At 39.2% G+C, this 27,221-nt stretch overlaps 1 protein-coding gene across 12 annotated transcripts in view; it reads right to left on the bottom strand.

The window, feature by feature from the left end:
* The window catches only part of NPAS3 (neuronal PAS domain protein 3), a gene marked incomplete at its 5' end in the record, with an annotated part of 907,100 nt that overhangs the window by 757,428 nt on the left and 122,451 nt on the right, over positions 1 to 27,221 (bottom strand). For 5 of the 12 annotated variants that reach the window (XM_081089871.1, XM_081089875.1, XM_081089876.1 and 2 more), the window contains one exon: positions 26,898 to 26,987. The exons of the other annotated variants lie outside the window; for them this stretch is intronic. In XM_081089871.1, coding sequence (XP_080945997.1) covers positions 26,898 to 26,987 — 90 coding nt within the window. The remainder of the gene's footprint in view (positions 1 to 26,897; positions 26,988 to 27,221) is intronic. 12 annotated transcript variants of the gene reach the window in all.

The raw sequence follows: 27,221 nt of genomic DNA, 5'->3' as shown, positions 1-27,221 counted from the left end.
CCCCTCCTTCTGAAGCAACATTTTTAAACGGAAGTAAACTTATAGCATGTTAAGCTTAGGAGAGATAGGACAGTCCTATCGTCCCCATGGTTCACGAACACAACTCTTTCCTTAAGGAAGCTGGGACTTCCTTAGTTGTCAGCATAGCAGCTACTTCTATTAAGGTCCAGCTGGATTTTCAGTGATTTGGGCACGTATGTCCACATATGATTACCTCTACCCTCATGACTGCATAAGCAGTTCATCTCTTTCTCTGCTATAGAGGAGTGAAGGCAAAGTTACTTTGATTAATAATAACAGCTATAATTTACAGAGTATTAAATGCCATTTAAGGTGTCTTGTGCTAAGTATTTAAATCCAACAGTGTTTTGTTTTGATTTTTATTAATCTTCACCTGAGGAAATTTTTTTCCATTGATCTTAGAGAGAGTGGAAAGGAGGGAGGGGAGGGGGGGGGGAGAGGGAGAGAAAGAGAAACATCAATATGAGAGACACACATAGATTGGCCGGCTCCTTTCATGAGCCCCAATTGGGACCAGAAATCCCACCTGCAACCCAGGTAGGTGCCCCCAACTGGAAATCAAACCCAAGACCCTTCAGTGCGCAGGCCACGCTCTAACCACTGAGAAATGCTGGCATAGTGTTTAAACCTCACAATGCTGTCAGGCAGGCCCTATGGCTTGGATTATACCAATGAGAAAACAGCCTGAGAAAGGTTCGGCAACAAGCCCCGAATCAGAAAGGCAACAAGGAGCAAAGCTGAGATTTTGAATGTGAGCCAGTCCCAAAGTTGGTGTTTCTAACCACTGCTTTACACTGCCTGTCCCACGGAGTCCCTTCTTAAGCAACTGGTTGTTTGAGGTCTAGTGCTAAGTGCTGGAATTCTGATAAATGCCACTCAGTCCAGTCTTTTACATTTCATGGCATAAAACCTACAAGAGAGAAATATAAATCAACATAGTGAAGCACAAGTGGTGAAATATACTCTGCTGAAACAAGAGTTCAAAAAGAACACATTGGGCCCGGGCAGTGTAGCTCAGTGGTTGAGCATTGTCCCATGCACCAAGAGGTCACCAGTTTGATTCCGGGTCAGGGCACATGCCCAGGTTGCAGTCTTGATCCCCAGTAGCAGAGGTGGGAGATGGGGGTGGGGGGGTGAGGGGTGTGCAGGAGGCAGCCGATTGATGTTTCTCTCTAATAGATGTTTCTATCCTTCCACTCTCTCTCGCAAAACAAAATATAATAATAATAATCAATGAAAACATTTATTTTTTTAAAGAGCACACTGGATAGGGTCTAGAAAATGCTTGGAAATCAAATCTTCAAGGTGCGCAGAAAAACTTGATTTTCAAAACTAAAGTCTACATGACCTGCCAAAGTCACATTAGATCTTATCTTTCGTTAACCAACTCCAGCCTATGTGCCTCCCCTCTACCTAGGATTTCCCTTCTTATAACTGAGGCCTTCCATGTCTCTGTGGCATACAAAACAAGATTTCTTTTTATCAAAGTGATTATTTCAAGAAACATGATGAGAGAGAGCTACAAGCATTTTTAAATTTTCAATCAGTCCAATTCTCATTGGACTCTCCTCGAATCTCTTGGGCCACCCATAAAGCAGTCAGCCACTACTGCTCACTGAGTACCAACTGCATTTATAACACAAATCTCCTTTCCACGGATGCTATAACGGTGCTTACTTCTCACTGGCATGACCACTCATTGGGGACAATTGATCTTTTAATAAATCTTTAAAGAGAAACCATTGCAAGGGCGGCCTTCCAGGATAAAGGCCTATAAATCAGCCTAAGGTAACAATGTAAGTTTGCCCTCCAGAGCGTTCCATTTTGCTAGCACCAAAATAACCCAAAATGCACAAGTGTGCCCCACGGGTTGTCATACAAAGTGGTTCAATACAAACTGCTTCAGGGACACCAAGGGCTGCAAAGATGTGGTTCCCCTTGGCCATGAAACTAGGTAAGCGCTGTCCAGTTGAAGTGAACACAGAGGGATGAGCAAGAGAGGAAAGTCGCATCCGGAGCTTTCAATCCTGACAGCAGCCATCCTGGGTCCAGGTTAAACCACAGATGCGCCGAAACTGGTTTGGCTCAGTGGAGAGAGCGCCGGCCTGCGGACTGAAAGGTCCCAGGTTCGATTCCGGTCAAGGGCAAGTACTTGGGTTGCGGGCACATCCCCAGTAGGAGATGTGCAGGAGGCAGCTGATGGATGTTTCTCTCTCATCGATGTTTCTAACTCTCTATCTCTCTCCCTTCCTCTCTGTAAAAAATCAATAAAATATATTTTAAAAAAAAACACACAAATGCAACAGGGTTAAGTTGGGATATGAGCAGGTTTGAGAAAACCATCTTCATCATGTAATAGCTGTGCAGATCGACTACAAGTTGGGGGGAAAGGCCGGATGATGATTCCTTCTCCCTTGGCCTAGTAGGAGGAGTCTCTGTTTACACAAAACAACCTCTTTGTAGTAAGTGGGAACATACAACAATGCAAGGTAGCAAGTTAAAATTAGAGTTGGAACAGCTCCTCCTGTTTGGCTGCCAATCGGCTCACATACACTGTAGTACTTGAGAATAAGCTGAGAAAAAGCTGGCCTCTTTTCCTCTTAAACTGAGATGTTTCAGTTCCATAGGACTGCGTGGACTGCTTTGTGGGGTTTTTTGTCTTGTTTTTTTAAAACTCTAAAGTGATAGCAGTGATTTCTCATCTACCACTTGAATATGTTCAAGGAACACTACTCCTATTAGTACTGCTTTAAGACAAAAGAGTTCTGCGGACAAATGTATTTAGGGAAATGCTACATGACACAGTTCCCTTCCAGTAATTTCACAGTGTGCCTCAGTTCATCAGTGACACACATTCCTGGTAAAGGGGCCCCTTCATTTTGTTTCACCCAGTGTTTACCAAATCACCATCCATTTTTCAAATAACAGCCTGTGAAAAACACTTGGAAAACAGTATTCAGAAAACAAAAGCAGCCCTAGCCAGTTTGGCTCAGTGGATAGAGCGATGGCCTGCAGATTGAAGGGTCCCAGGTTCGATTTCAATCAAGGGCACATGTCTGTGTTGCGGGCACAATCCCCAGTAGGGGGCGTGCAGGAGGCAGCTGATCAATGATTTTCTTTCATTATTGATGTTTCTATCTCTCTCTCCCTCTCCTTTCCTCTCTGCAAAAGCAGGTGAAAAGAAAAGATGGTAACATGTCCTCTGTTTAAGCAAGGCTTGACCAAGAACCAGAGTAAAGTGTAAACAGAATAAGCAACCTTTCAAAGACTGCAATAGCCTCTTGATGGGCTCCCTACATGCAGGCTCTTGTTTCAGCTCCTACAAGCTTTTCCTGGGAAGTCACTCATTTCCCACACAACAGCCTCCCATGCTTCCTCCGCTCCATGTTGGAATGTCCCTGCACCACGCCCAATTTTACCTCAAAGTTTTTGTTCATGAGGCTCTCTCATCTCAAATGTTTTCCCCAAATCCTAAAGCCTCTGAGGTCTTCTATAGAGGCTTTCTCCAATTTTCACTGATTTTACTCTTCTCTGAACTTCACTGTTCTGATTAGTAGCAAGGCTCACTGTAGCACTCTATTACATACATACTCCCTTATCTGCTATTACTTATTTCCCAACTATGTGTAGTTACAACGTATCGGGGCCTTCCTTTATTCATCTAAAATATTAGATTGAACTATGTGCCAAGTTCAAAATGCTAATCATATATAAACCTTGCCTCCCCAGCAACACAATATGAAACCACCTGGTGGATGAAAAACATTTTTTAATTAAATCTTTATTGTTCAATGGTACTATACATATAGGAAGAATCAATTCGAGAAAAAGCACAATTCAGGATTCAAGGTAGTGAACCTTGAAAATACATGTATATATGAGGTGTGTGTACATGACATTCATTCTACTCTGGAGGGACAAAAACATGACAATCAAATGAAAGCATTTCTGTATAAATAACTATTTCTCCCTCCAGTGAAGAACGGTACTGCCAATAACCCCACAACAGATGCAGAAGAAGGCACTCTGGACGGTGTCCTAGTACTTTGTGTCTGGATGTGCCTGCACAGTTACTGGCACAGGCAAACTGGGGTTAAGACTCACAGACAAGGCAGATATTGCCAGCAAAATAGCAGTTAGGCCACTACATTTGGCAATATAATTCTAGAGGTCTCATACAATTTGTTAGGAATATTGATTTAAGTAATTCCCAATTATTTTCCGACATGAATTCTAATTAACTCTGTAATAGAAATCCTTATTCTAAAGTAATATCCCGAAATTGTACTGGTTTAAGGAACATGAGAAATGCGACACCACCCATTCATGTCAAAAAACTCTTTCTCCCTGTTTTTATGTGACTTCTACCATTAACACAGCAATGCGGGGAAATAACATTTTGCTCTCCAAGAATATCTTTCTAGCCTGCCTTAAATACAAGTAGACTTAATATTATGTCAATTGTGTTACTCTCAGGCTATTTCATTCATAGAGAAAAATTCTCTGATAAAAAATATTACAATTTTGCTATGTCTTTCTTAGTCAGTCTCTGACTTTCTATGATTTCTAGAAATCTATAGTTCACATGGTTCTAAGTTCTGGGTGGACATGAGTATGTGCTTTTCCCAGTGATTCTAAATCGACTGATAAATGATTGCACAGAGAGCAATGCAGGCACCTCTCCAGAGAACGGATCATCACAATATTTTGGGAGCCAATTCAAATGCAGTCTTCAAGCTCAGAACAGACAGGGGAATTCATTTTATTTCTAAGCCTGGAGCCAAATAAAAACTACCTGCATATTACTAAGGAAAAATTGCTCAATTAACTCTTCCCTTGGGATTATGAAGCAAATGTACATCTAATATTTCTCTGATTAGTCACAGTTCCATCATCCAAGTAACAGTACTACATGTATTTCCGATGAGGATTCTGGCAGTAAAAATAAAAGAGATATTTCATATAAACTGAAGCCAAAAGGGGAAAAATCTGCAATGATTTAAGCAAAGCAACACTGACTCACTCTAAAACACTATTTAAGGTAGTATAAACTGTAATTAAATCAAGTCTTACAAGTGCTCAGTAGAAGAAAAGTGTTAATTAGTAAATTAGTAAAAATACCATTTTTAGAGTGGAAAAGTTTTCTTTTACACTTTTAAATACTGACAAAACTTTCTTGTTAAGGTACAATTTGGAATATTTATGGAAGCCTGATTTATGTTTTCTTAAATAAAATTCACAGCGCCTTTCAACCAATAAGCTCAATGTTCTGTAGACTACATATTTATTTTTCCCCAAAAAAGTAAAATGAAATAAAATAGAATGTAAGGCAGCAGAGAGAATATTCAAATACAGGGCACAGAAAAGAACCTCCTTGGAGACAATGAGCAGTGCAATCCGCTGCCCGGGGCTAACGCACTTCCTGATGATGAATCAAGGGCAGATGCAGAACTGTCGCTAGCATCTCCTTAGGAACTTTGTTCAATTGTCAACTTCTTAGTGAGGCCATAAATGGCCACCTCATTTAAAGCTGCCAATCCCACCCCATCTCTGGGTCGCCTTAGCCCACTTTCCTGCTAGAGCCACCTCCACAGTCTGAATCCCCTTTCTACGTACCCTTAACGGATCCATTTGCTTATTGTCTGCTAACCCCACATGAATGTAAATACCACAGGCACCCATACCTTTGCCTATTCTATCCACTATCATATCCACCTAGTAGGTACTCAATAAATAGTGACTACATGAATAGGCTTGATGAATAAGCAGCACCAAGCTTCCTTATACCCGACACCCAAAGTCCTGGACGTCTTCCTGTGTGTGCTTTGAAATGAATGTAGAAAAACTCTTGCAGGAAAAAAAAATATCACACACGTTCAAAGTGTTCTTGTAAAGTTACAGACAATTTAAAAATAAGTATTTGGCATGCATATTCAGTTGAAAATATTTTTTGTAAGTAACATATTGCTTTGGATTAATCAGATAAAGATGAAAGGCAAGAATTTTGCCAACAGTGTTTCTTGCTAACATTATTCAGTTATGCCTGTCAGCTCAGTATATTGCATATGAAGGATATCTTGTTAAAACAACTGTTGAAGGCAAGTCGTGTCATATCAGCCACACACTGTACCCTATGGGAACTCAAATGTTCCAAAGTCTATGTTAATATAATCTTGCTGCTCTGTTGAGCTAAGGCAAAAATCAGTTTTTCAGTGCCATGTAAGGCTTTATAAAACTACCACATTATCTATATGTCTTCCAGAAATGAAAGAAAGCTGCAGTAAGGATTATGCTGAATCAATTTAAGAAGGTAAATATTGTTAACAAATACCATAAAATATCCTAGTAAATGATTCCCATCTCCATTTATCAACTAACAAGAAGTCTATACACTTCTGTATGTAATTGGTGCCATGGTGTCTATGGGCAAACAAAATTCCCCAGCTCGAGGGCTCCAGGTGGCTTTTCATCACAAAGCTCTGCACTTTCCAAACAGGACTGCCTGTGCAATTCTCTGCGCACTCCTGCGATTCTCCTGTACCTTTTTCTCAGCACATGAGGTATTATTTTTGCTAATCAACCTCTGTTGGTTATAAATTATCTAATAACAAAAGACCTAGACCCTTGTTTTTAGGTTTTGGGGAGGATTGGAAGAAATAGTGATAAAACGACAGAATGGATTTTCCCTCTTAATGATATTTCAAGAATGATGGGAAGTATAGAAAAGGTAAAAATGCATATTGTTTACAAAACTCTCTGCTCATTTCATTGGCAGGGAATTTTAAAGACCAATAGATATTATGATATAAACAGGCATAAAATTGTGAATAATTTAAAAATTGAATTTAAGCCCTAGCTGGTTTGCTCAATGGATAGAGTTTCAGACTGAGGACTGAAGGATCCTGGGTTCAATTCCAGCCAAGGGCACATGCTTGGGTTGTGGGCTCGATCCCCAGTAGGAGCCGTGCAGGAGGCAGCCAATCAATGATTCTCATCATTGATCTTTCTCTTTCTCTTTCCCTCTCCCTTCCTCCCTGAAATCAATAAAAATATATTTTTAAAAATTTTGAGTTTAATTTTTCAATGTAACTCAATCTGATTCCACTAATCAACAAAATACAAAACTAAATCTTAACATGTTAAAAGCTAAATAAAATACAGATTTTTATGGAATCTGTAAATACAGTTTATTAAACATTTAATAAATTGTAAAGTTATCTAACACTCATTATATCATTGCCTCCCTAAACAAATATTTTAGAGAAGTGAAATTAACTTATATAATTTAGGTTCTCCACTTTATGCCAGCTCAGTGGCCAATATTTAGCATAAATGATGCAGCTTTCTAAGTGTTACTGTTGACTTAGAAGCTTCTGTAAAATGTGTTCCCGCAATGACTGGCAGGTGGACCAAAGAGACTGTGGCAAACTCAACTAAGAATTTAGCATTATGCACTATGGTAATGTCAGTTTCATGAGAAAAAAGATAGCAAGTATAGGACATACCTTAGAAGTTAATGAAGGTCATGAAGAGCTTCAATGATATACCTATAATAATATCTATGAAATTAAGAGGAAAATATTATTTCAAAACAAGGAATTAAAATGTTTTAAAATGATACAAGCTAAGATACTTAAGATACTGCTAATAATAGAGTCAGCTTCCCTTTCAGGATACTCTTTCTAATGTTCTTTAAATTCATCTAACTTGATGAAAATGTAGGACTTTATGAAGATTCTGGCAGCTCAATATTTTTTTAGAACTCAAACATCATTTGTAGCGATAACTACACAAAACCTTAAAAGAGTTAAGACAGAATCCCTACAAAAACTGGGTTAGCCCTGGGATCCTGTGTTCCAATAATTAATGTGTCCTATAAATTTTAAGGTGCAAACCATCTTACATAATGGAATGTCTCTGTAGAGAGGCCTATACATTGAGGCAGAAAATAAAATACAACACTTCAATTACAAATTCTAAGAAATTTATGATTAAAATGGGATATTTTTCCTTCTCTATTATTTGTCTAGATGAAGGTAGGAATTAACTTAAAAAGGGTATGAATCTTAGAGTTCATAATAAACAAATGAAAAAAAAAAAGTTATGGCAAAGTTCCCCTCAAAATGGTGGCTACCAAAAATGACTACTCACTCCACAAGTTGGTACTGTTATTAGCAAACACATCTACATTGTTGTTCTCAGGCAGTGATCTACCTTTAAGAAATGATGCCCCTGTCATTCATGCACCATCACATGCAGCATGCACATGTTATACTTGATTAGCACCTTGATTCATAGGCAGCATTTACTAACAAACAGAGCTGAAGGTCACTATTTGTTGATCACTAGTTTATGTTACCCATCTCTGCTCTATAATGTTAACATGTATTTGTTTCTTATATAGTAATATTTTAATGACATGGGGGCCATTTTTATAATGAACCCATCTATGACCATTTTGGGCTATCTAGTTGTGCCCTACATTTTTGTATCTCATGCGTTCTTGAGCTCTGCCAATATATATCATTTTTAAAAGTATTTCATGATTGAATCCTGTTGAAGAATGCAGGCAATCATGTAAACCACAGCTAGCATACTGGACTGAGAATCACTAAAATAATGATTCTCAAACTTTCCAGTCTGCAAGTCACTTTCATGAGTCCAGGAATCAAATGACCCCTCTACTGAACCCCATGTTCACATAATAGCCCTTCAAGAAATCTTGAAATAGTCAGTGTTTGTGCACATAGAAAATTTATCTAGTCTTCTCACTTCTTGAGTATTATAACACTCTCATATCTCATTCACTCCATGCAAACAGAGGCTAGAAAAATCCCACATACTCCACTATTCCTCAGCCCAAACTTTGAAACCATATAAAATGCCAAATCCAAATCCCTGTGTTCTTCTTCAAGGTGCCATCAATCTTACCTCTTCTTATTTCTAACCAACCTTAAATACAAACTCTTGTTTCCATCCTGTTATGTACAAGCAGGGCTTGTCATTCCCATCCAGCTTAGGCCCCACTTTCCCCGGGAAGAGTTTGCCAATTCCCCACAGCCACGCATGATCCTGTTCTTCTGGATCACAGAGAACTAAGGGATTTGTGCCATTCGTCAGGCCCTTAGCATGCCCTGTCTTATCACTAAGGCACTTGTCATGCTCCAGCCCCTTGCCCTGACTTAATTTCCTTCATACTATAGAGCACTACTTTTTTGATCACATATGTATCTACAAATATTCTGCCCTCCTCAATCAAGTATAAAATCCATGCTCTAGGGCAATAGTCAGCAAACTGCAGCTCGCGAGCCACATGCGGCTCTTTGGCCCCATGAGTGTGGCTCTTCCACAAAACACCGACTTCTGCGCACGGGCCACAAAGTTTCAATCGCACTGTACATGCACGCCCGCACGTGGTATTTTGTGGAAGAGCCACACTCAAGGGCCAAAGAGCCGCATGTGGCTCGCAAGCTGCAGTTTTCCGACCACTGCTCTAGAGACTCTGGATGCCCTGTTTGTCACTGAATACCTAGGACCTAGAACAAGGTCTGAGACTTAATAGGTATTCAGTAAATATTTATTATATCAATTAATTGTAATATATCCTACTTTCCTTGCTGGCCTGACACTTCCTTGAGACTGAGGAATGTCTATGTGCCATGTCCATAGACCCTCAGATTCTGTTTGAGATCGGTGTTCCTCAGGGCCATGTCCATAGACTTTGGAATGTCTATAGGTTTCTCACAAATGATACGTATTTCCTTGACAGATGAATACGTCTTTCTGAATGGAGCCAAATAACTTGCAAAACTACCACATCCTCCCCCAATATATTGGATTTCCCCAAATAAAACATCACCAAGTTGTCTAGTAACTAAGTTGGAATAGTAAAAACCACCAATGACGTCACCATCATTTAAACAATCCTTGTCTAATGCATTCTATTTTCTGTTGTGTTATAAATAGGACATAAAACTCCTTTTAGGTTGGAGAAATTATTAGGAAATTTTAAACATTGCAATACATAATTTCTATTTTATGTATATATTCTTTAATGTTTTATTATAACTACAATACCAATTATATGGGTAAAAATAAGTCTATACAAAACATATCATGTGCCAAGGTTCCTGTCCCATGAAGAGTCACATTAGATGTTGAATTCACAAACTATCATTTGAAGAAAATCCAGAAAGTTCTGGCTCTGCCGGGTACCATGCCATGTGCACGCATTTCCACACAGCCTTGCCAATTCCATCGTGACCCACAGCAATTCCTGCTACTTTAGTTCTAAACAAAGATTTGTGTCAAATTACGTTCTAGTTGTATGGTGTGGGTTAGAATGGGAGCGCCTAACACGTGTTCCAAATTAGATCCTGGGTCACCTGGGGAAAGAGACAAGCACAGCAGTCCATGCTTTCCATGACATAGGAGTCAATGTATTTCTCTTGTAAAGACATTTCATATTTGATAAATTCTATTTTCCATTTATGGTGACTCCTGCATAATACAGGTTTACCTAAGCTTTAAAGTTAATACAGTGATTTCTAATACATTAATTTATAAATAAAGCTTGTATAATTAAAGTGACTTTCTAAATGAAATTTTAAATCCTTTCCCTTTTGGGGTGGTGGGGATGGTGTTCCCATCAATTATTCTAGAACAGGGGTGGGCAAACTTTTTGACTCGAGGGCCACAATGGGTTCTTAAACTGGACCGGAGGGCCGGAACAAAAGCATGGATGGAGTGTTTGAGTGAACTAATATAAATTCAAAGTAAACATCATTACATAAAAGGGTACGGTCTTTTTTGTTTGTTTGTTTTATTCATTTCAAACAGGCCGGATCCGGCCCGCGGGCCGTAGTTTGCCCACGGCTGTTCTAGAATATTATAATTAAAGAGCAAGAATATTAATAATTTCCACTGTTTATTTAAAACCAAATTAAAACACATCTTTAAAAATATACTAACATAAGAATCTCCTCCTCAGAAATATATTAGCCTAAGTTTCCAGTTCTAGTTAGCATAACCACTGTATATTGTACTTCTTATTGACATAATTTTCAGAATAATTTTTTCTTATTTTTCAGCCATTATTTTGACTCGGTTATGTGGGCTTAACACTACATGACACATAAAATTAAGACTCCATTCAATATTCTTTATATAGATTCTGTCACTTTCGAGCTTCATAAATGTTAAACAGCAAGTAACAATGGCATTAATCCATCTAATTAAGTAAATTTAAAATGTTGTAATTACCCATTTAAAAATGTCATAAAATGTCTACATTTTAACTGTTGCTCTAGCTGAGGATAAGAAGGTAGATTTACATTGCTGTTATTGGTTGTTTTAATAATCTTAATTATGCACTTGGTTTTCTGAATAGTTCTGTATCACAAAATGATTAAAAGACTCAACTTAAATATGTACTGTAAAACATTATATGGAAACATTTTGGAATTGCCTATTTAAACACTGAATGGGGTCTCTCCTAAAGATGCCTGAACAACCTAATCATGGTTTATCTGTATCTGTTTATGACCATGCAAGAGCTGACTAGAAATGTTTCTTGAGAGCCAAAAGCAGTGGTTCTCAACCTTCTGGCCCTTTAAATACAGTTCCTCATGTTGTGACCCAACCATAAAATTATTCTCATTGCTACTTCATAACTGTAATGTTGCTACTGTTATGAATCGTAATGTAAATATCTGACATTCAGGATGGTCTTAGGTGACCTATGTGAAAGGGTCGTTCACCGCCAAAGGGGTCGTGAACCATAGGTTGAGAACTGCTGGCCAAAAGCTATCTTTTCTATTCAGTCCCATCTGTCTCTTTACCAAGGTCCATTCATACTATTTGATGGAAGCTCAAAAATATTAGTAATGACAATGGTTTTGTTCCAAATGACAATAAAACACTAATTTACCATGAGGTAAAATGGTTGGATTTGAATCATTTAATAAACAGCACATTGATGATAGAATAACCTTCTAAGTAAATGTATCATGGGGGCAACTTGTGTCCATTAGGTGGTAGAGACTAAATCCAGGGAAGTGAATAGATGCTAAAATATCTTCTTTTCAGCACACATTAGTAAGACCAAATATTCATTTCAGTCTTCCCTAACTGTCTACATTTTCATATTAGAAAAAGATTTCTGAATCTGGATAAAAAGAGCACCCATATTGTTACTGGTATACTAATTCAAAAAGTTATTATAAACTAGAGGCCTGGTGCATGAAATTCATTCACTGGGAGTGGGGGGGTGAAGAGATCCTTCAGCCTGGCCTGCGCCCTCTCGCAGTCCAGGACCCCTCACTCCTTACTGCCCGCCTGCTCGCTGCTCCTTACCACTCGGCTAGCTGCTCCTTAGCGCTGGCTTCTGGCTGAGCAGTGCTCCCCCTGTAAGAGCACACTGACCACCAGGGAGCAGCTTCTGCATTGAGCGTCTGCCCCCTGATGGTCAGTGAGCATCATAGTGACCAGTCATTCCTCCGGTCCTCTTGCTGTTTAGTTGATTTGCATATTAGGGTTTTATAATATAGGATATGCTTTAATTTATGTGTATCTACATAGCACAAAGTCCCTCTTAATCATTCCTTATGCTTTAGCCTCTAAAAGAACTTGCATTCCTCTTGTGCTAGTCACCACATTTGCTCATTGGTTACTTGTAACTAATCCCACACTGCATGAATTCAAGACCAAATGCGGAACAAAGAATGCAAGCACAGCTTTCTGACCAGAGGCTTGATGCTCTGACCCCCATGCCATGTGCTATGATCGTGAGTAATGTAGCTGGTCTGACTGCAAGCTACTTTCAAATAATGATCCACAAAGTTAATCAAAAGGGCTTCCCTGTTCAATATTTACCTGTTATTCATTGACAGCCACTGTCTGCATCGCCACTTAGGATGTACAGAATGGGATCAGGAACACCGCGCTCAAACAGAATCTGAGGGCCTTGCTGAAGTACCCGACACAATGAAAGCAGAATTAGGCTACTCTTCAAACCACCTCTGACACTAAAGACATCTGCATGAGCTCCATAGCTGCCACACACTGCTCCTTCCTGGATTTGGAGGCCAAATTAGTTGCTGATAATAAGAGCGATGAAAGGAAAAACCATCCCATAACGGGAGAGGAAAGGTGTGAGGGGGAGGGGAGGAGGGAAATATTATGTATCAAAATATAAACATGGAGGGAAAAATAGTAATTTCCTGTATTTGGGCAAAAAAATAACATTCTCTTGTTGATGTGATCTCTGTGCTTTTATGTTCTAAGAAAGTCATATCTATCCTGAAAATTATTTTTCTCATTTTAATACACATTCAACATTTTAAGCTAAAAAATAATAAGAAAACATTGATTTTTTTTCTATGTTAGGTATTTAAATGCTGTTTGCCAGTGTGTCAATCAAATGTACCCAGAGGGATGCTGACCAGCCTCCATGTCCACCCCTAAAGACAGACAGCTAATCAGACTGATCATAATACAATTCTCTGGTGTTATTTTTTAACCACCAGCCTGAAAGCAATGCTCACTATAGATTTTATTATTCACATTATCCATGCAACTTGGCAGGTTTTAAACATGGGTTTTAAGGGAGGAAAGCCACGCTTTTAACTGATTTTTCCTGAAACTTACTTAAGAATGATAAACACTATTTGAGCATTTACTATGGGCCAAGCATTTTTCTAGTACTTTATATGTATCAGTTCATTTACTCAACCACAGTAAACCCTATATGAATATTATCATTTCACAAATGAGAAGAATGGGGAACAGATAGCTTATATAACTTGTTCAAGATTATCCAGCAAATAAATAATGAAACTAGGGTTTGAATGCATCAGTTTCCTTCAGAGTCTGTGCACTTATCCACTACATTAAATTTGCCTCTAATTGCATTCAGCACTACTAAATAAGACAATCGTTTGCCTTTAATAGTACCTTAAGAAGGTTTGTGGCACAAACAAATATCTTTAAGCCACTTGCAATCCTATTGAGAATATATTACACACACATGCACACACAAACTTCTATCCTTTAAACTTTGTAAGTTTATATCATGTCTCACCTCTCAGTTTATTAGTTCCTAAAAGGTGTTTATTTGCATATGTATCACTAAGTGCCACCACACATGTGATACGGAGTAAATGATGCATTCGGATTTAATCTTGGATTCACTATTGACTTCCCTCTCTCTTTTTTATATCCCCCCTCAATCCACTCCATCAGGAAATCCTGTTGGCTCTTCCTTCAGACAATATCAGAATCCAAATTCTTCTCACTACTTCCACTTTTACACTATGGTATGAGCCACCTTGATGATGGGAGCATTCTCCAAGCTAGTCTCCCTTCTTCCGCCCGCATCCCCCTGAAACATATATATACATACTCAGCCAGCAGCCAGACCAACTCTAAAAAGTAAGTTACTTAAGTCAAAATCCTCCCATGGCCCCATTTCAGGTAGAAGGCCTGTGTGCTGGCTCCCTATTACCTCTCTGACCTGCCTCCCGCTACTGCCCTCCTTACTCAGTCAGATGGGCCTCCCTGTGGTCCTCACACACATCTGAACTCTTCAGCTTCTGAGCCTTTGCAGCAACCCTTTGCTCTGCCTGGAATATTTTCCCCTGGCTCTCCGGAAGCCTCACTCCCTCAATTCTGTAGTCTTGGCTCAAATTCCATCCTTTAAAATGGGACCTCACCTTTTTTAATCCATAGCTGACACATCTTTACCCAGCACTACCAACTCCTTCTTAAACGTCCCTCTAACCACTCTCTCACAGACTATATGATTTACTTGGGTTTTAATGTTTGTTGTTTACCGCCTGTCTCTAATGTCATCTAACTTTAAAGGCAGACTTTTTCATCTTTGTTCACTAAAATATAGTTCCTGGTTATAGAAGATACCTGATGAAAGTGTTGAAACCACTGTGGATGGAACAAAGGCACAGATTCAGTACATGTATTTTGCCTATCAAGAGTTACTGAACATGTTTCATGGACAAGAGCAGAAAGCTCATGCTGAAAAATTTCTTGAGGGAGAAGGGGAGACTGAAAGACCAACTAGAGCAAGGCAGGTGGCTTTTAAACACTAAGTCAATATTATAGAAACCGTGTAGTGGGAATAAGAGCCAATGATTTTGAGCGAGGAAATACATTACAAACAGTATTTTAATCTGGTAACTATTTATAAGGTAGCCCAGAAAAAAAAGTTTTTGTTTTTTTTTTAAATATATTTTGATTTTTTACAGAGAGGAAGGGAGAGAGACAGAGAGTTAGAAACATCGATGAGAGAGAAACATCGATCAGCTGCCTCCTGCACATCTCCCACTGGGGACGTGCCCACAACCCAGGTACATGCCCTTGCCCGGAATCGAACCTGGGACCCCTCAGTCCGCAGGCCGACGCTCTATCCACTGAGCCAGACCGGTTTCGGCAGAAATAAAAAGCTTTGCATTCTCTCGCACAGTCCTTTGTATAAGGAAGGACTCAAGTGTTTATTTAATGTAATCAAACTGAATGAGATAAGAGATAAGGCTAAGACTACAACTATCTAGACATAAAATAATAGTTTAGGTTAGAGAGAGGAAACAGAAGTACACATACTTAAAAGAAATCATTCTACAAACAGGATATTTGAGACAAGAGGGAAGCAGAATGGAAGAAGATTCCAAGAGTGTGCCTGAATGACTAGAAAAATTAAGATAAAGCAAAAGAAGTACGGGGCAGGAGAGCATCATCCTAAGGAGGATATGGGTTATGGCTGAAGGCTGTGGAGTTCTGTTGGGGGGAGAGGGGATGCTCTGTCCTGGAGAGAGTCAGAGGCCAGGAGATCAAGGTCTCACTATGCAGACAGGGTCATACCACAGCTGTGTGAAATGCATCAAATCACTTAGTCTCTTTGGTTGCATGGTTGGTGGTTTTTTCCATGTAAAATGAAGAGAAAAACCAGTTGAGTGGGCTGCTTTGAGGATTAATTGGCAATGCCCATGGAAGTGCCTACAAATTTCTTGGTCATTTCATGCTAAGGTTGAGTAAAATGGATCACAAGTACAAATATTAAGTACTCTAGGAATATAAAACTTGAGTTTGGAAAGAGGTAGATCTTGAGATAAAAACTTGGGATTCATCCATTTTTGTGAGATAGCTTTAGTGTAATATCAGGTGAAATTTCCAAAGGGGAGACCTAATTGCCTCCATACTGGAGAATACATTAATGTGCACAGAATGGACACTAAATGACTACTGTTCAAATACAACAAACTTCCCTCTATAGGTAAGGCTTTAAGTTCCTTATGGTCTTATTTTTTTTCTTTTTTCTAATTTATCTTTACTGTTGGAAGTATTACAGATGTCCCCTTATATACCCTCATTGACCCCCTCTACCCACCCCTAGGCCTTCACCACACTATTGTCTGTGTCCATGGGTTATGCATACATGCATATAAATCCTTTGGTCAATCTCGTCCCACCCCATCCACCACCTTCCCTCTGAGATTTGTTAGTCTGTTCCATGCTTCTATGTCTCTGGATCTATTTTGTTCCTCAGTTTATTTTGTTCATTAGATTCCATATATGGGTGAGATCATATGATACCTATCTTTCTCTGATAGGCTTATTTCACTTAGCAGAATAACCTCCAGGTCATCCGTGCTGTCTCAAAAGATAAGATATCCTTCTTTTTATGTCTGCATAGTATTCCACTGTGTAAATATACCACAGCTTTCTTATCCACTCATCTGCTGATGGGCACTGGGCTGTTTCCACATCTTAGCTATTATAAGTAGTGCTGCTATGGACATAAGGGTGCATATATTTTATCTGATTGGTGTTTTGGGATTCTTAGGGTATACTAGTATTCTTAGAAGAAGGATCACTGGGTCAAATGGGAGTTCCATTTTTAATTTTTTAAGGAAACTCCATACTCTTTTTCCACAGTGGCTGCTCCAGTCTGCATTCCCACCAGCAGTGCACTAGGGTTCTCTTTTCTCCACATCCTCACTAGCACTTGTTGTTTGTTGATATGTTGATGGTAGCCATTCTGACAGGAGTGAGTGAGCTGGTACCTCACTGTTGTTTTATTTTGCAGCTCTCTGATGATTAATGACTTTGAACATGTTTTCATATGTTTCTTGGTCATCTGCATGTCCTCTTTGGAGAAGTGTCTGTTTGGGTCCTTTGCCCGTTTTTAAATTGGATTGTTTGATTTCAGTCTACTGTCCTTGAGCAGAGGATGGATGTTTTCCTGTCATCAGGTTGTAAGGGGAAGAACTGCTGGGCCAGACTAACCTGGATTTGTCTGCGATAAATAGCCAACAGATTAAACTTCATAAGCTGTGTAAAGTGAGCAACCTCTCTGAGCCTTCCTTTTCTTGAGTGCAAAATGAGTTTATAACCTCAATAATGCCTGGAAACCACAGAACACCATAGTTGCAACATGCTGCTTCCTTCCCTTCTGACTTAGCCTCATCAATTACTAAAATCTATTCCAGCCTCATCTGTATTTCTGCATGAGGAAAACCAGCCACCACAGATGCAGGAATGGTGAAACCGAAATGTAGCTCACTGTCAAGAGTTAAAACTTCCGTTGTCCCCAGAAGTACCAATTTAGCCTCACAATGAAAGGCTTTGGCATCAATGAGTATTTCCTTTTGATGGCAGAATAAACGTAGCTGTATTCATTCTCTTCTTTCTGTATCTCAGAGCCTCACATTTTGAGGACACTCTGTACCACAGCAATCATTTGTGTCCTGCAAATTTCTCCTGAACAGACCCAATAAAGGTATCTGTTGTGCAAGTGAACCAAACTTGCCACTAGATCCCTGTAAAAATATATTTTACTTAAAATCTGCTGGCTCATAAGTATAGTTTTCTACTCTTCCCTTCCCTGAGGAATTTCACCAATACCATGATAAATTTTTTTCTTTAAAAAAAAAATCAGCATTCCTACCCTCCCCATATAAATTGTTACTAGTTCTGGGCAAGCAGCATTCAGAAAAGAGCATAAACTATCTTCCTATCAAATGAATTAATTGGTCGTCAATTTTACAAGACCTCAGAATCTCTCCTTTAAATAACCTAGTGACATGACTACCACTGCTTTCACTGACATTAATTCAAGACCTAGAACACCTGATGAATTTCTCCAGAAGATGAGGATCAGAGCTGCTGCTTATCCTCTTACACTGCAGGGGTAGTGAACCTTTTTTCTGCCACTTGGGTATTTATAACATCATTCACGGGCCATACAAAATTATCAACTTAAAAATTAGCCTGCTATATTTGGTCAAACATTTAATTAACTCCCCCCTAATGCATTGGCGGGTCCAGACCAAGTGATTTCCCGGGCCTTACACAGCCCATGGGCCAGACGTTCCCCACCCCTGCACAGGCCATCAAGCAGTTAGGCACGCCTTGGATAGGGATGCTGCTTCCCTGGAAGTGAGCAAGCGACTTCCCTGTAAATACTGTAAATGGGTCTCCACCAGGAGATCCAACTGGTATCTAAAACACACAGGACGGGTTGGTGGCTTTGTGCCTGACAGAGCCATGCTAACTCCACTTCACTCCTACAATAGTTTTGTTAGTGGAGTTGGAGAGAAATAGAAGAATCATCAAAAAGACTATGCACCTCCTAGTTTTAAGACCAAAGCATGCAATTGGCTGTGATTCACTCTGAGCACCCTTGACAGGTAGCAGTCAAGAAAACGATGCTGTTATGGAAGCTTATGTTGCCTGAAATGCAAGCAATGAAAACCTCTAGTGAGAAATAGGCCTCTCCTCATTGATACCCAGTGAGAAAGAGCAAAGAGTGAGGCTGAATATAGAATCAAATATATAAATACTATTGCATTTAGTATTTATTGCAGGGATCCTTGATAAATGAGCAGAGGGAGGGGAAGGGAAATTGGGTTTTAAACAAGATGCAACGATAGTCTATTTAATCACATAAATCTCAAGCACTCAATTCCAAAGAATCCTCACACTGATATGTGAATCACAAAGGTTTTGAGTTTGCCAATGGAAAATCACTCAAGAATGTTTTCCTTACAGGCTGGTCATTGAACCAAAATCCTCACAGGACCCAGACCTCTCTCTGCTTTGAGAACCAGATCAAAACATCTCAAAGCTGAACACAGTAAATAGAGTTCTCTTTTCAAGCAACCTAGAGAATGACACAGTAGACGTGTCATGTGAAAGAATGAGTTTGTAAAGCAGCCAGAAAATTCCATCTAATCACTTCACAGTTACTTCTCATACATATACATATTCTGACCTAAAAAAAAAAAAAGCACCTATTTTTCTTTAGCCCACTACCCTTCTTACCGTTAGATTCATCCTATAACTTTCAAAATTATGTCCATGCTTAAATGATGGGTTACCTAACCAGAAATTGTGGAGGTGGAAAGGAAGGATTTTTATGCTGAAATTTTGTCACTAATGCCACTGATGGTATATCACTAGTACTTACTGGAGGAAATTTAAATGCAAACAAAAGAATTAAAATTCCCCAACAAGAAAGTGGTAAAAATTCAGAAAAGAGATACAAACTACATCATGGAAAAATGTGTCATGTAAGAAAGGAAATCACAGCAGAACATGGTTTCTGTCCAGAAGCGACCCATGTAGCTTCCTGCTGCTTCCCACCACATTCTACCTTTTCAACCTTGAGTGAGCTACTCTGTGAGCCTCTGTGACCTGTAAATGGTGGTAATAATCAGACTAGTGCGTAAGTTTATTATAAGGATTTTTTAAAGTACGTGAAACCATTAGCCCACTACCTGCCAGCAGTATTTGGTAAAATATTAGTAATGCTAGTCATTATAACCTTCATCATCACATTGATCCTCAAAATGACTATTCAGAGGTGAGAAAACAGAAGCTGAAATAGTTAAGTAGCTTAGCCATTGCCCCATATCTAATAGAGAACTGTAGGATTGGGATCAAACTCAGGTCTGTTTCCAGGAGGTTTAACCATCTCTAGCAATGATATTAAACTATTGTGTGGACTTGAAAATCTCTCAAAATAGGTTGCTCATAGTCAGAGACTTAAGCATAATTCTCCCATTCTCATACATAAGCTAAGTTCAACATTCATTAAAGACACATATACCTACTCACACTCAGACCAAACTGTTGTTAGGGGAGAATTTATTAAAACCATAGTTTATGAACACTATAAGTTTGCTGTATTATTTTTCAAATCCGGCATAAGCACATTAGTCTCTCTGCCTCTCTGAAGCCACCCGTTAGCGACTGTGAACACTCTTTCAACAGCGTGCCTACAAATGGTCCATTGTCACCCTGTTCCTCTACCCTTGACCTTTACTTTCTGCTCTCAAGTTTCCTGAATTCTCATACACACTACAGGTAGGGCACTAACCAATTATTTTTAAAAATCTAGGCAGTTACATCTCTCATAATGAAAATATACACTCTGATGAAGCCAATTTAATGTTCTTCCACATTAAATCATGCCTCCTGCGCCTGTCCGTTTTCACCCTCTGGCATGCATTTATCTTGAATTACAAGTGGTCAGTGAGGAGAAAGCAGCATGGAGCACCTCCAGCCAGGAAACGCGAGGGCTGCAGACAGGTCCTGAACTGGGCTTCCGACTGGGAGAGCCCTCCAAGATATCTACACCAGTAAATCAAAAATAACTTCACACTACAAAACAGCACCATTGCACATTCCTCCATTTAAAGCACACTGAATGAGTTTCTAAATAAAGGAGCAACTGAGGCCATGGGCAGGTCTCCTGTGTCAGGTCAAATCTACCTGCAGTGGGATTCTCTAACATGCAGTTTGTGCCACACTCTTTCCCTCCGGAAACCCCTGTAGGGGGTCTCACAGGAGGACAGACCACACCCATGCCTTTGCTTCCCCTTTCTCTCCAACCTCCACTCCTGTACACCTTCTCCAGACCTCCACTCCTGGCATGTACCATTTCTGATCTGCTACACCAGAAATACTTATTTTAAGCCCAAGTCACCACCTCAAGCACCCCCTCCCCTCAAAATCAAGTATCTCCTCCACCATGAGGACATCAGGGCCCACCCTATTAAAATAACCCTTTTGTGGTGTCACTTCCATAGGTTGCACTCATTTCACTGGTGGTACTGCTCACAGAATCCCAATTACTTATTCCAAGCTTCTGGAGGCCAGAGGTTTTCTTTAATCACCTCTCAATAAATCGGTTTATGTATAATAGCACCTGACCCATGGGTAACAATCAAAATGCTTGTTAAATGAATGAATGAATGAATGAATGAATGAATGAATGACTTTCTAAGCTAGTCTGATAATGGCCCTACATTACCACCCACATTACCAAGCATGTCACTTCAAGTCATTGACAGGCAAAATCATTGGTGTGAGGTTAAAATTAACTAGGAGAAACCACCAGAAACCATGCAGAGGTCTGAAAGGCCTGATATGGAAGTGAGAATTCATCTGGATGTTGAAAAGCCTGAAGCAGTCGTTGCTACAAAAGTTCAATGTCTATTTAACATGCAGATTCTACCAGAGCTCTTTATGAAGAGTTCATTGTACATTTCTCTTTTTTCAATTCTTTATTTACTGGTCCAAACACAATGGCATAAATTATTCTAATGGAAGGGGGAGAAGACTGTATAATCGCAATCAATCAATCAATTAGATTAAACAACCAGCCAAAGAATTTGCTGCTGTTGGAGCCTCCTTGACCTTTCCCTCCCCTTCAGCACAGGTGACCATCTAGCCCATCCCCCAGCCTCCAAACAGCCTGCCTGACAAGGCACTTGTCTTGCTCTCCTTAATTGGGATAACATGTGCATGTGGTTAGCACACTGGCACAACACAGGTGATTAAAAACCGGTGAATTATTTCCTTCTTCACTCATTCTTCTCTTCAAATCCCCAGAACATCTTAATTCCTTCTCTCTTCTAAGCCTGAGTCTTCCCATTTCCAAGCCCATACTTCTTGGCCAATGCCAGCCTTAACATGATACTGAGTAGGAGAACAGCCACATTCTAGGTTTGTTCTTTTCAGGCAAGCGGGGAGACATCACACACACACACCAGCCCCAAGTCAATTCCTCCACCTCCCTTGTGGTGTCAGAAATGATTCTATTAAAGAAGACTCCCCTTTTTCCCTTGAATTCTTTCACTTGGAGTTGCATTTTAATATGCAAATGGCCCTTAATGTTAACATTATCAGTTAACACCTGATCTGTAGTGTGAGGGCTATAGACAAAAATGCCCAGGGAGACAAGGCCCTGGGCATGAAACACTAACCGGGCATCCAGATGGAAGGAATTTCACAGAAGAGGAAAAGGGGCTCAGATGGAGAATATAGGAAGCAAAGATACCTCTCACAATTTTGCTTGGGGGCTCTTCTGCTTTAAGGTAATGACTGACTCCCTAGTCAATTACAAAACTCCCTCCAATCTTGGCTGAACTTTTGAGACTAGAAACTGTGGGTTAAACCCCTTTATTTAAAATAGGTACCATAGTGCCCATTGCAATGGCATAGCATATGCTCAATGTTAGTGATTTAAGTTCCAGTACCCCCAAGAGTCAATCTTTTCTGAATATTGGTGAAATGGTTGTTCTTGAACACAGCTTTAAGGATGCTCACTCCTCTTCCAATACCTCTACAGCAGTGTCCAACCAGATGGCTGAATGGTGACAAATTTTGAGGTTTTAAAGGCCCGATCTCAGCTGGCTCCTTCCTAGCTGATAAACTTTCCTCACTACCATATATTGATACAGGTGGTTTTCAATGGATTTATTGCTATAATTCTATTTTATGTCCACAAAAGTTTCTTTTCCTCTGACTGAAATATTTTCTGCCTATCACTGAAAGCCAAGCTTAGAGTTATCATAGTTACTATGGAGAGGGGTGTCATTTCTCTTTCTTCAGTCTTTCCATATTGAAAATAGAAAAAAAATTAGACTGACAATTGGAAAGAACTTCAGCATCTCCTGATCAAATCCATTATATTACATATGAGTTCACTAAATTCCAGAGATATTACTGCAAACTATAAAGACAGTTGAAAATGGGGATAGGTACTTAGCAAGATGATCGCTTAGCATAAAACAATGAAATTTGTAAAACATTTACCATGTGGTTAGTGTTTTTGGAAACACTGTATTCCTTACCCTTTCCCAAGAAACTTAGTATCAACAGTTATAATTTGAAATTTTAAGCTGTCTGGGTGATAAGCACATATTTGAGAAATGAGGGTAACTACCTTATTTTATACTCAAATTGTAGACATTTTGAAATAATTAATCTGAGGTTTTTTATTCCTGTGTACTTTAAATTTTCAATATTAAAATGATTTAACTATTTCAACAATTCCCCAAACATCTAAACACAATATAAATAATATCACCATAATTGTTAAGTCACAGAATTATAGCTGAAAAGAATGAGCAGATAAACAGTTGGAGGTGGGAGGGCACCTGATTTGCAGCATTTTCCAATTTTCACAGTGTAAATACTGCCCCAATTTCAATTTACTAACATCAGTCAGGGACCAGGGATGAAAAATGTGCCCATCCAGAATGGCTCCAGCACATCTGGATATGAGACCAGAGAGTGTAGCCTTTTCATTGCTGAACGCTTTCCACAGAGCCGACCATTTCTGTATAAGCCACTGTGCCCTGAACACATAGGACATAACCGCTATACTATATTATTATGCTTTTCTACTCAACCCTCTTTGCAGCAGCTTTCAATGTTTATTTGGATGTTGAACAGTAAAAAAACACATTTTACCTCATGACCCACCCTGTGAACACACATACATATATGAGTTTTATGTACATACACAGATGCATAAAAGCAAAACAGAAGCCTCACAAGGTAAAACACACCCTTACTAATCGCAATGCACTGATAAGAGACTTTTCTATTCTCTTCCATTTCATTTTAAAAATTCTGAACTTGATCCACTAAATTGGATTCATATCTCACTATTTGGTTAGCCCTCCCCCCCCCCCCAATTAAAAAACAGTGCTCCAAAAGCCTCTAAGCTCGTTTGTATCTCTTCCTGTCTAGTAGTACTTATTGAGGTCCAAGAAGGTTAAATACTTGCCCAAATATGAACCTCCCATCATTGATAAAAGATCCCTCAAGGCAAAAGCGAATTCATTACTCAGAACCAGGATATTCACGGCTTGACACTGGGAGCTAAAAGGCCTTCCAAGACAGCTTCCTCTTCCCCAGAAATTGACAGAAAATTTCTGTAAAAACTGTACTGATGAAAGTTCATCCCTTTTACTACATAGAGCCCTATGACCATGCCTGTCTGTTGGCCAGGGACAGTGGTCGGCAAACTCATTAGTCAACAGAGCCAAATATCAACAGTACAACGATTGAAATTTCTTTTGAGAGCCAAATTTTTTAAACTTAAACTGTATAGGTAGTTACATTGTTATTAACTTGATTAGGGTACTCCTCAGCTGGCCTTTGTTAAAAACGTCCTCAATCTGATTGAGGTACGTTCGCTGAGGTCGACCCCTTCCAACTCTCCCTTCCACACTCGTCTTGTATACTTGTTTCTTCTATCTCCTTTCCGAAAACCAACTTCTGCGCATGGGCCACGAAGTTTCAATCGCGCTGTACGTGCGCGCCCGCACATGGTATTTTGTGGAAGAGCCACACTCAAGGAGCCAAAGAGCCGCATGTGGCTCGCGAGCCGCAGTTTGCCGAACACTAGCCCAGGATAACTAGGCAAATTCAGTGATTCCCATTTCTCTATTAATAATATTCACCCCTCAAGAGTGAAAAGATACCTAACTTTTTCACAAAACATTTTCAATCCTGTAGGGACATGCTATGTAAATGCTGATTCATAATAAACATATTTTATGTATATAATATCCATTAAAACCAGCCTTCTAATAACCAGAAGCCAAAGACTTAGTTGGAGAAAATACTCAGGAAAATAAAACCTGAACCCATGGCCTTTTCTCCTCCATGTGCTCACGCACCACGTTTTTTTTTATAGGTGCTATTAAATGTACACTATAGTTTCAAGACAATCCAGATAAGCATCCTCACTAAAACACACAACACCATTAATCATCGCAGTGACAGTGCTCCGATTTAACATCTTGGGGATTTCCTCCCCTTCTTCATCATTTATTTGCCAATATTTCCTTGTTATGAATATCCCCCTAGTGACTTTGCCTGGCAGTCACAGCTGTGCCGCCTACTGTGCCTACCTTGACTACAAATAACACCAATTCTTTAAAAAGCCAGCCCTGGAGATGATACCTACGGTTACAAGGAAAGCCTTGCCATCCACTGGATTCCTGGTGACCTCATCCGGGCTCCTGACCTTAAATAGACAAACCTCAGCCCCTAAGCAGAGTGTAATTTCAGACACGTGAAACTGGCTTAATTACAAACGAACAACAGTTGGCCGCTGGGCTCCAATTACTTGAATGGTCAATAATCAACTGCTGATTTAAGATGGTCCTTAAAGGACCCCCTTCTTATACAACAAAAGGCTTCTTCAAAGTATCCATTAATCACAACAAAGCCACAAAATCACTAAAAATTACAGAAACCTGACCACCAATAGCCACAATACATATGACTCACAGATAACAAGAACTTTTGAAGTAATAATCAGAAACAATTTTGCATATAATTACACTGATTCAGATGAAGGGAATGACGCTATCTAAGCAGCAAAACATGAAGAAATAAAGCGAGAGGCAAATAAGTGACAAAGATACAGGGATACCAGCCCATTTCAGAGAGCAACCTTCACTGGCTCCGGGATTTCCTGATCGTTTATAAAATGGAAACCATGAGAGAAAATGCTCTGTGAGCAACTGGAGGAGTGAATGAACCAACTTGTATTCAAAACGAATTTTTAAGGAAAAAGGGTATTATTTTTTCAATAATGAAACTCTACCGCAAAAGAAGTTAAGAGTTTCTGGACAAAACACACCAAACTATATCTGCAAAGTACAGCTAGAAAGACTAATGCTGCAATGGAATAGTATTTACCTTACTTTACATTTTTATAAGAAAACTTAAGTAAGTAAAGGTTAATGTTGCTTCAATTAATATTCCATAACTTTTGTGAAAAGCATACATTTTCTCCTTTTTGAGGAGATTCCAATTGAGACTATTGTTTTTTTAAAAACAATACAAAAACCTAAAGCTTTCTTCTTAGTAAAAGCAATACAAGGCAAGCTATGATATAGTAAGATGCCTCTCCTCCCCAGAGCAGTGTTCACTTCAGAGAGAGTAGCAACACCTTGTTACCAACTGTGCAGATTCTGTTAAGTAATGGACAAAGCAAATGGCAGCAAAGACAGAAGACTCAACTTCAATTTAACTGTCCTGGAAGGTACATAGTAATTAGCTGCAAAGCTCTGAAATCTTAGCTAGCATGTTAAGTCTGCTACATGACAGTATAATTTGACTTCTTAAAGGATTATGCAAATTACAACTCATCATTCCATTACAGGAATGAAAAAAAGTGACAGCTAATTTATACATAACACACCTTTCAAATCCCTAAGATGCACAGCACCTGTGCAATGTATTTTGCTGAGATTTTCTTGCATATAAGTATTTGTTTATTGCAATAAAAAAAGCTTACCTAAGAGCTTTAATATAGTCATTTTTTTAAAAAACTCTTAGACCAGAATTTCAAAAGCATTCACATTTTTTTTTCTGTCTTGATTTCAGAGACACATTTTTGGTTGTTTTTATTCTATTTGGTTTTGGTTATTCCACCCCCCCACTAAATTAGAAAAATATAAGGTTTCAATACAAGGATATTTTTTAATAGCTGGCAACCACAAGCACTGATGCACGAGTCAGAAGGAAGACTCACAAAGATTTCAACATACTTCTGGTAGGTAGATTCACAGTAGATTCCGTCATATCTGTAGATTTTCCTACATTCAGATTGGTTGGGCAGAGGATGCTGGGCAGTTATTCTGTAGAGGCATCAAAAACAGATACACATGACTAAAGGTTCTCTACAGTCAACTGGAATGCAGGATAACAAGTATGTTGAAATTTAATATATAGTTTTCTTTTTATGCTTTTCAGCTATATACATAACTGCAATGTGCACATACATTTTAGAACATTAACTTCCACTTTTAGGAAACTTCAGCAGAGAAAACTTTTCAGTTCTTCATCAGAACAAAAACAATTTTTTAACCTCA

Source organism: Myotis nattereri (assembly GCF_964212035.1).
Source record: "Myotis nattereri genome assembly, chromosome: 1".
Taxonomy (NCBI): domain Eukaryota; kingdom Metazoa; phylum Chordata; class Mammalia; order Chiroptera; family Vespertilionidae; genus Myotis; species Myotis nattereri.
This window is presented reverse-complemented; position numbering and strand designations above follow the sequence as displayed.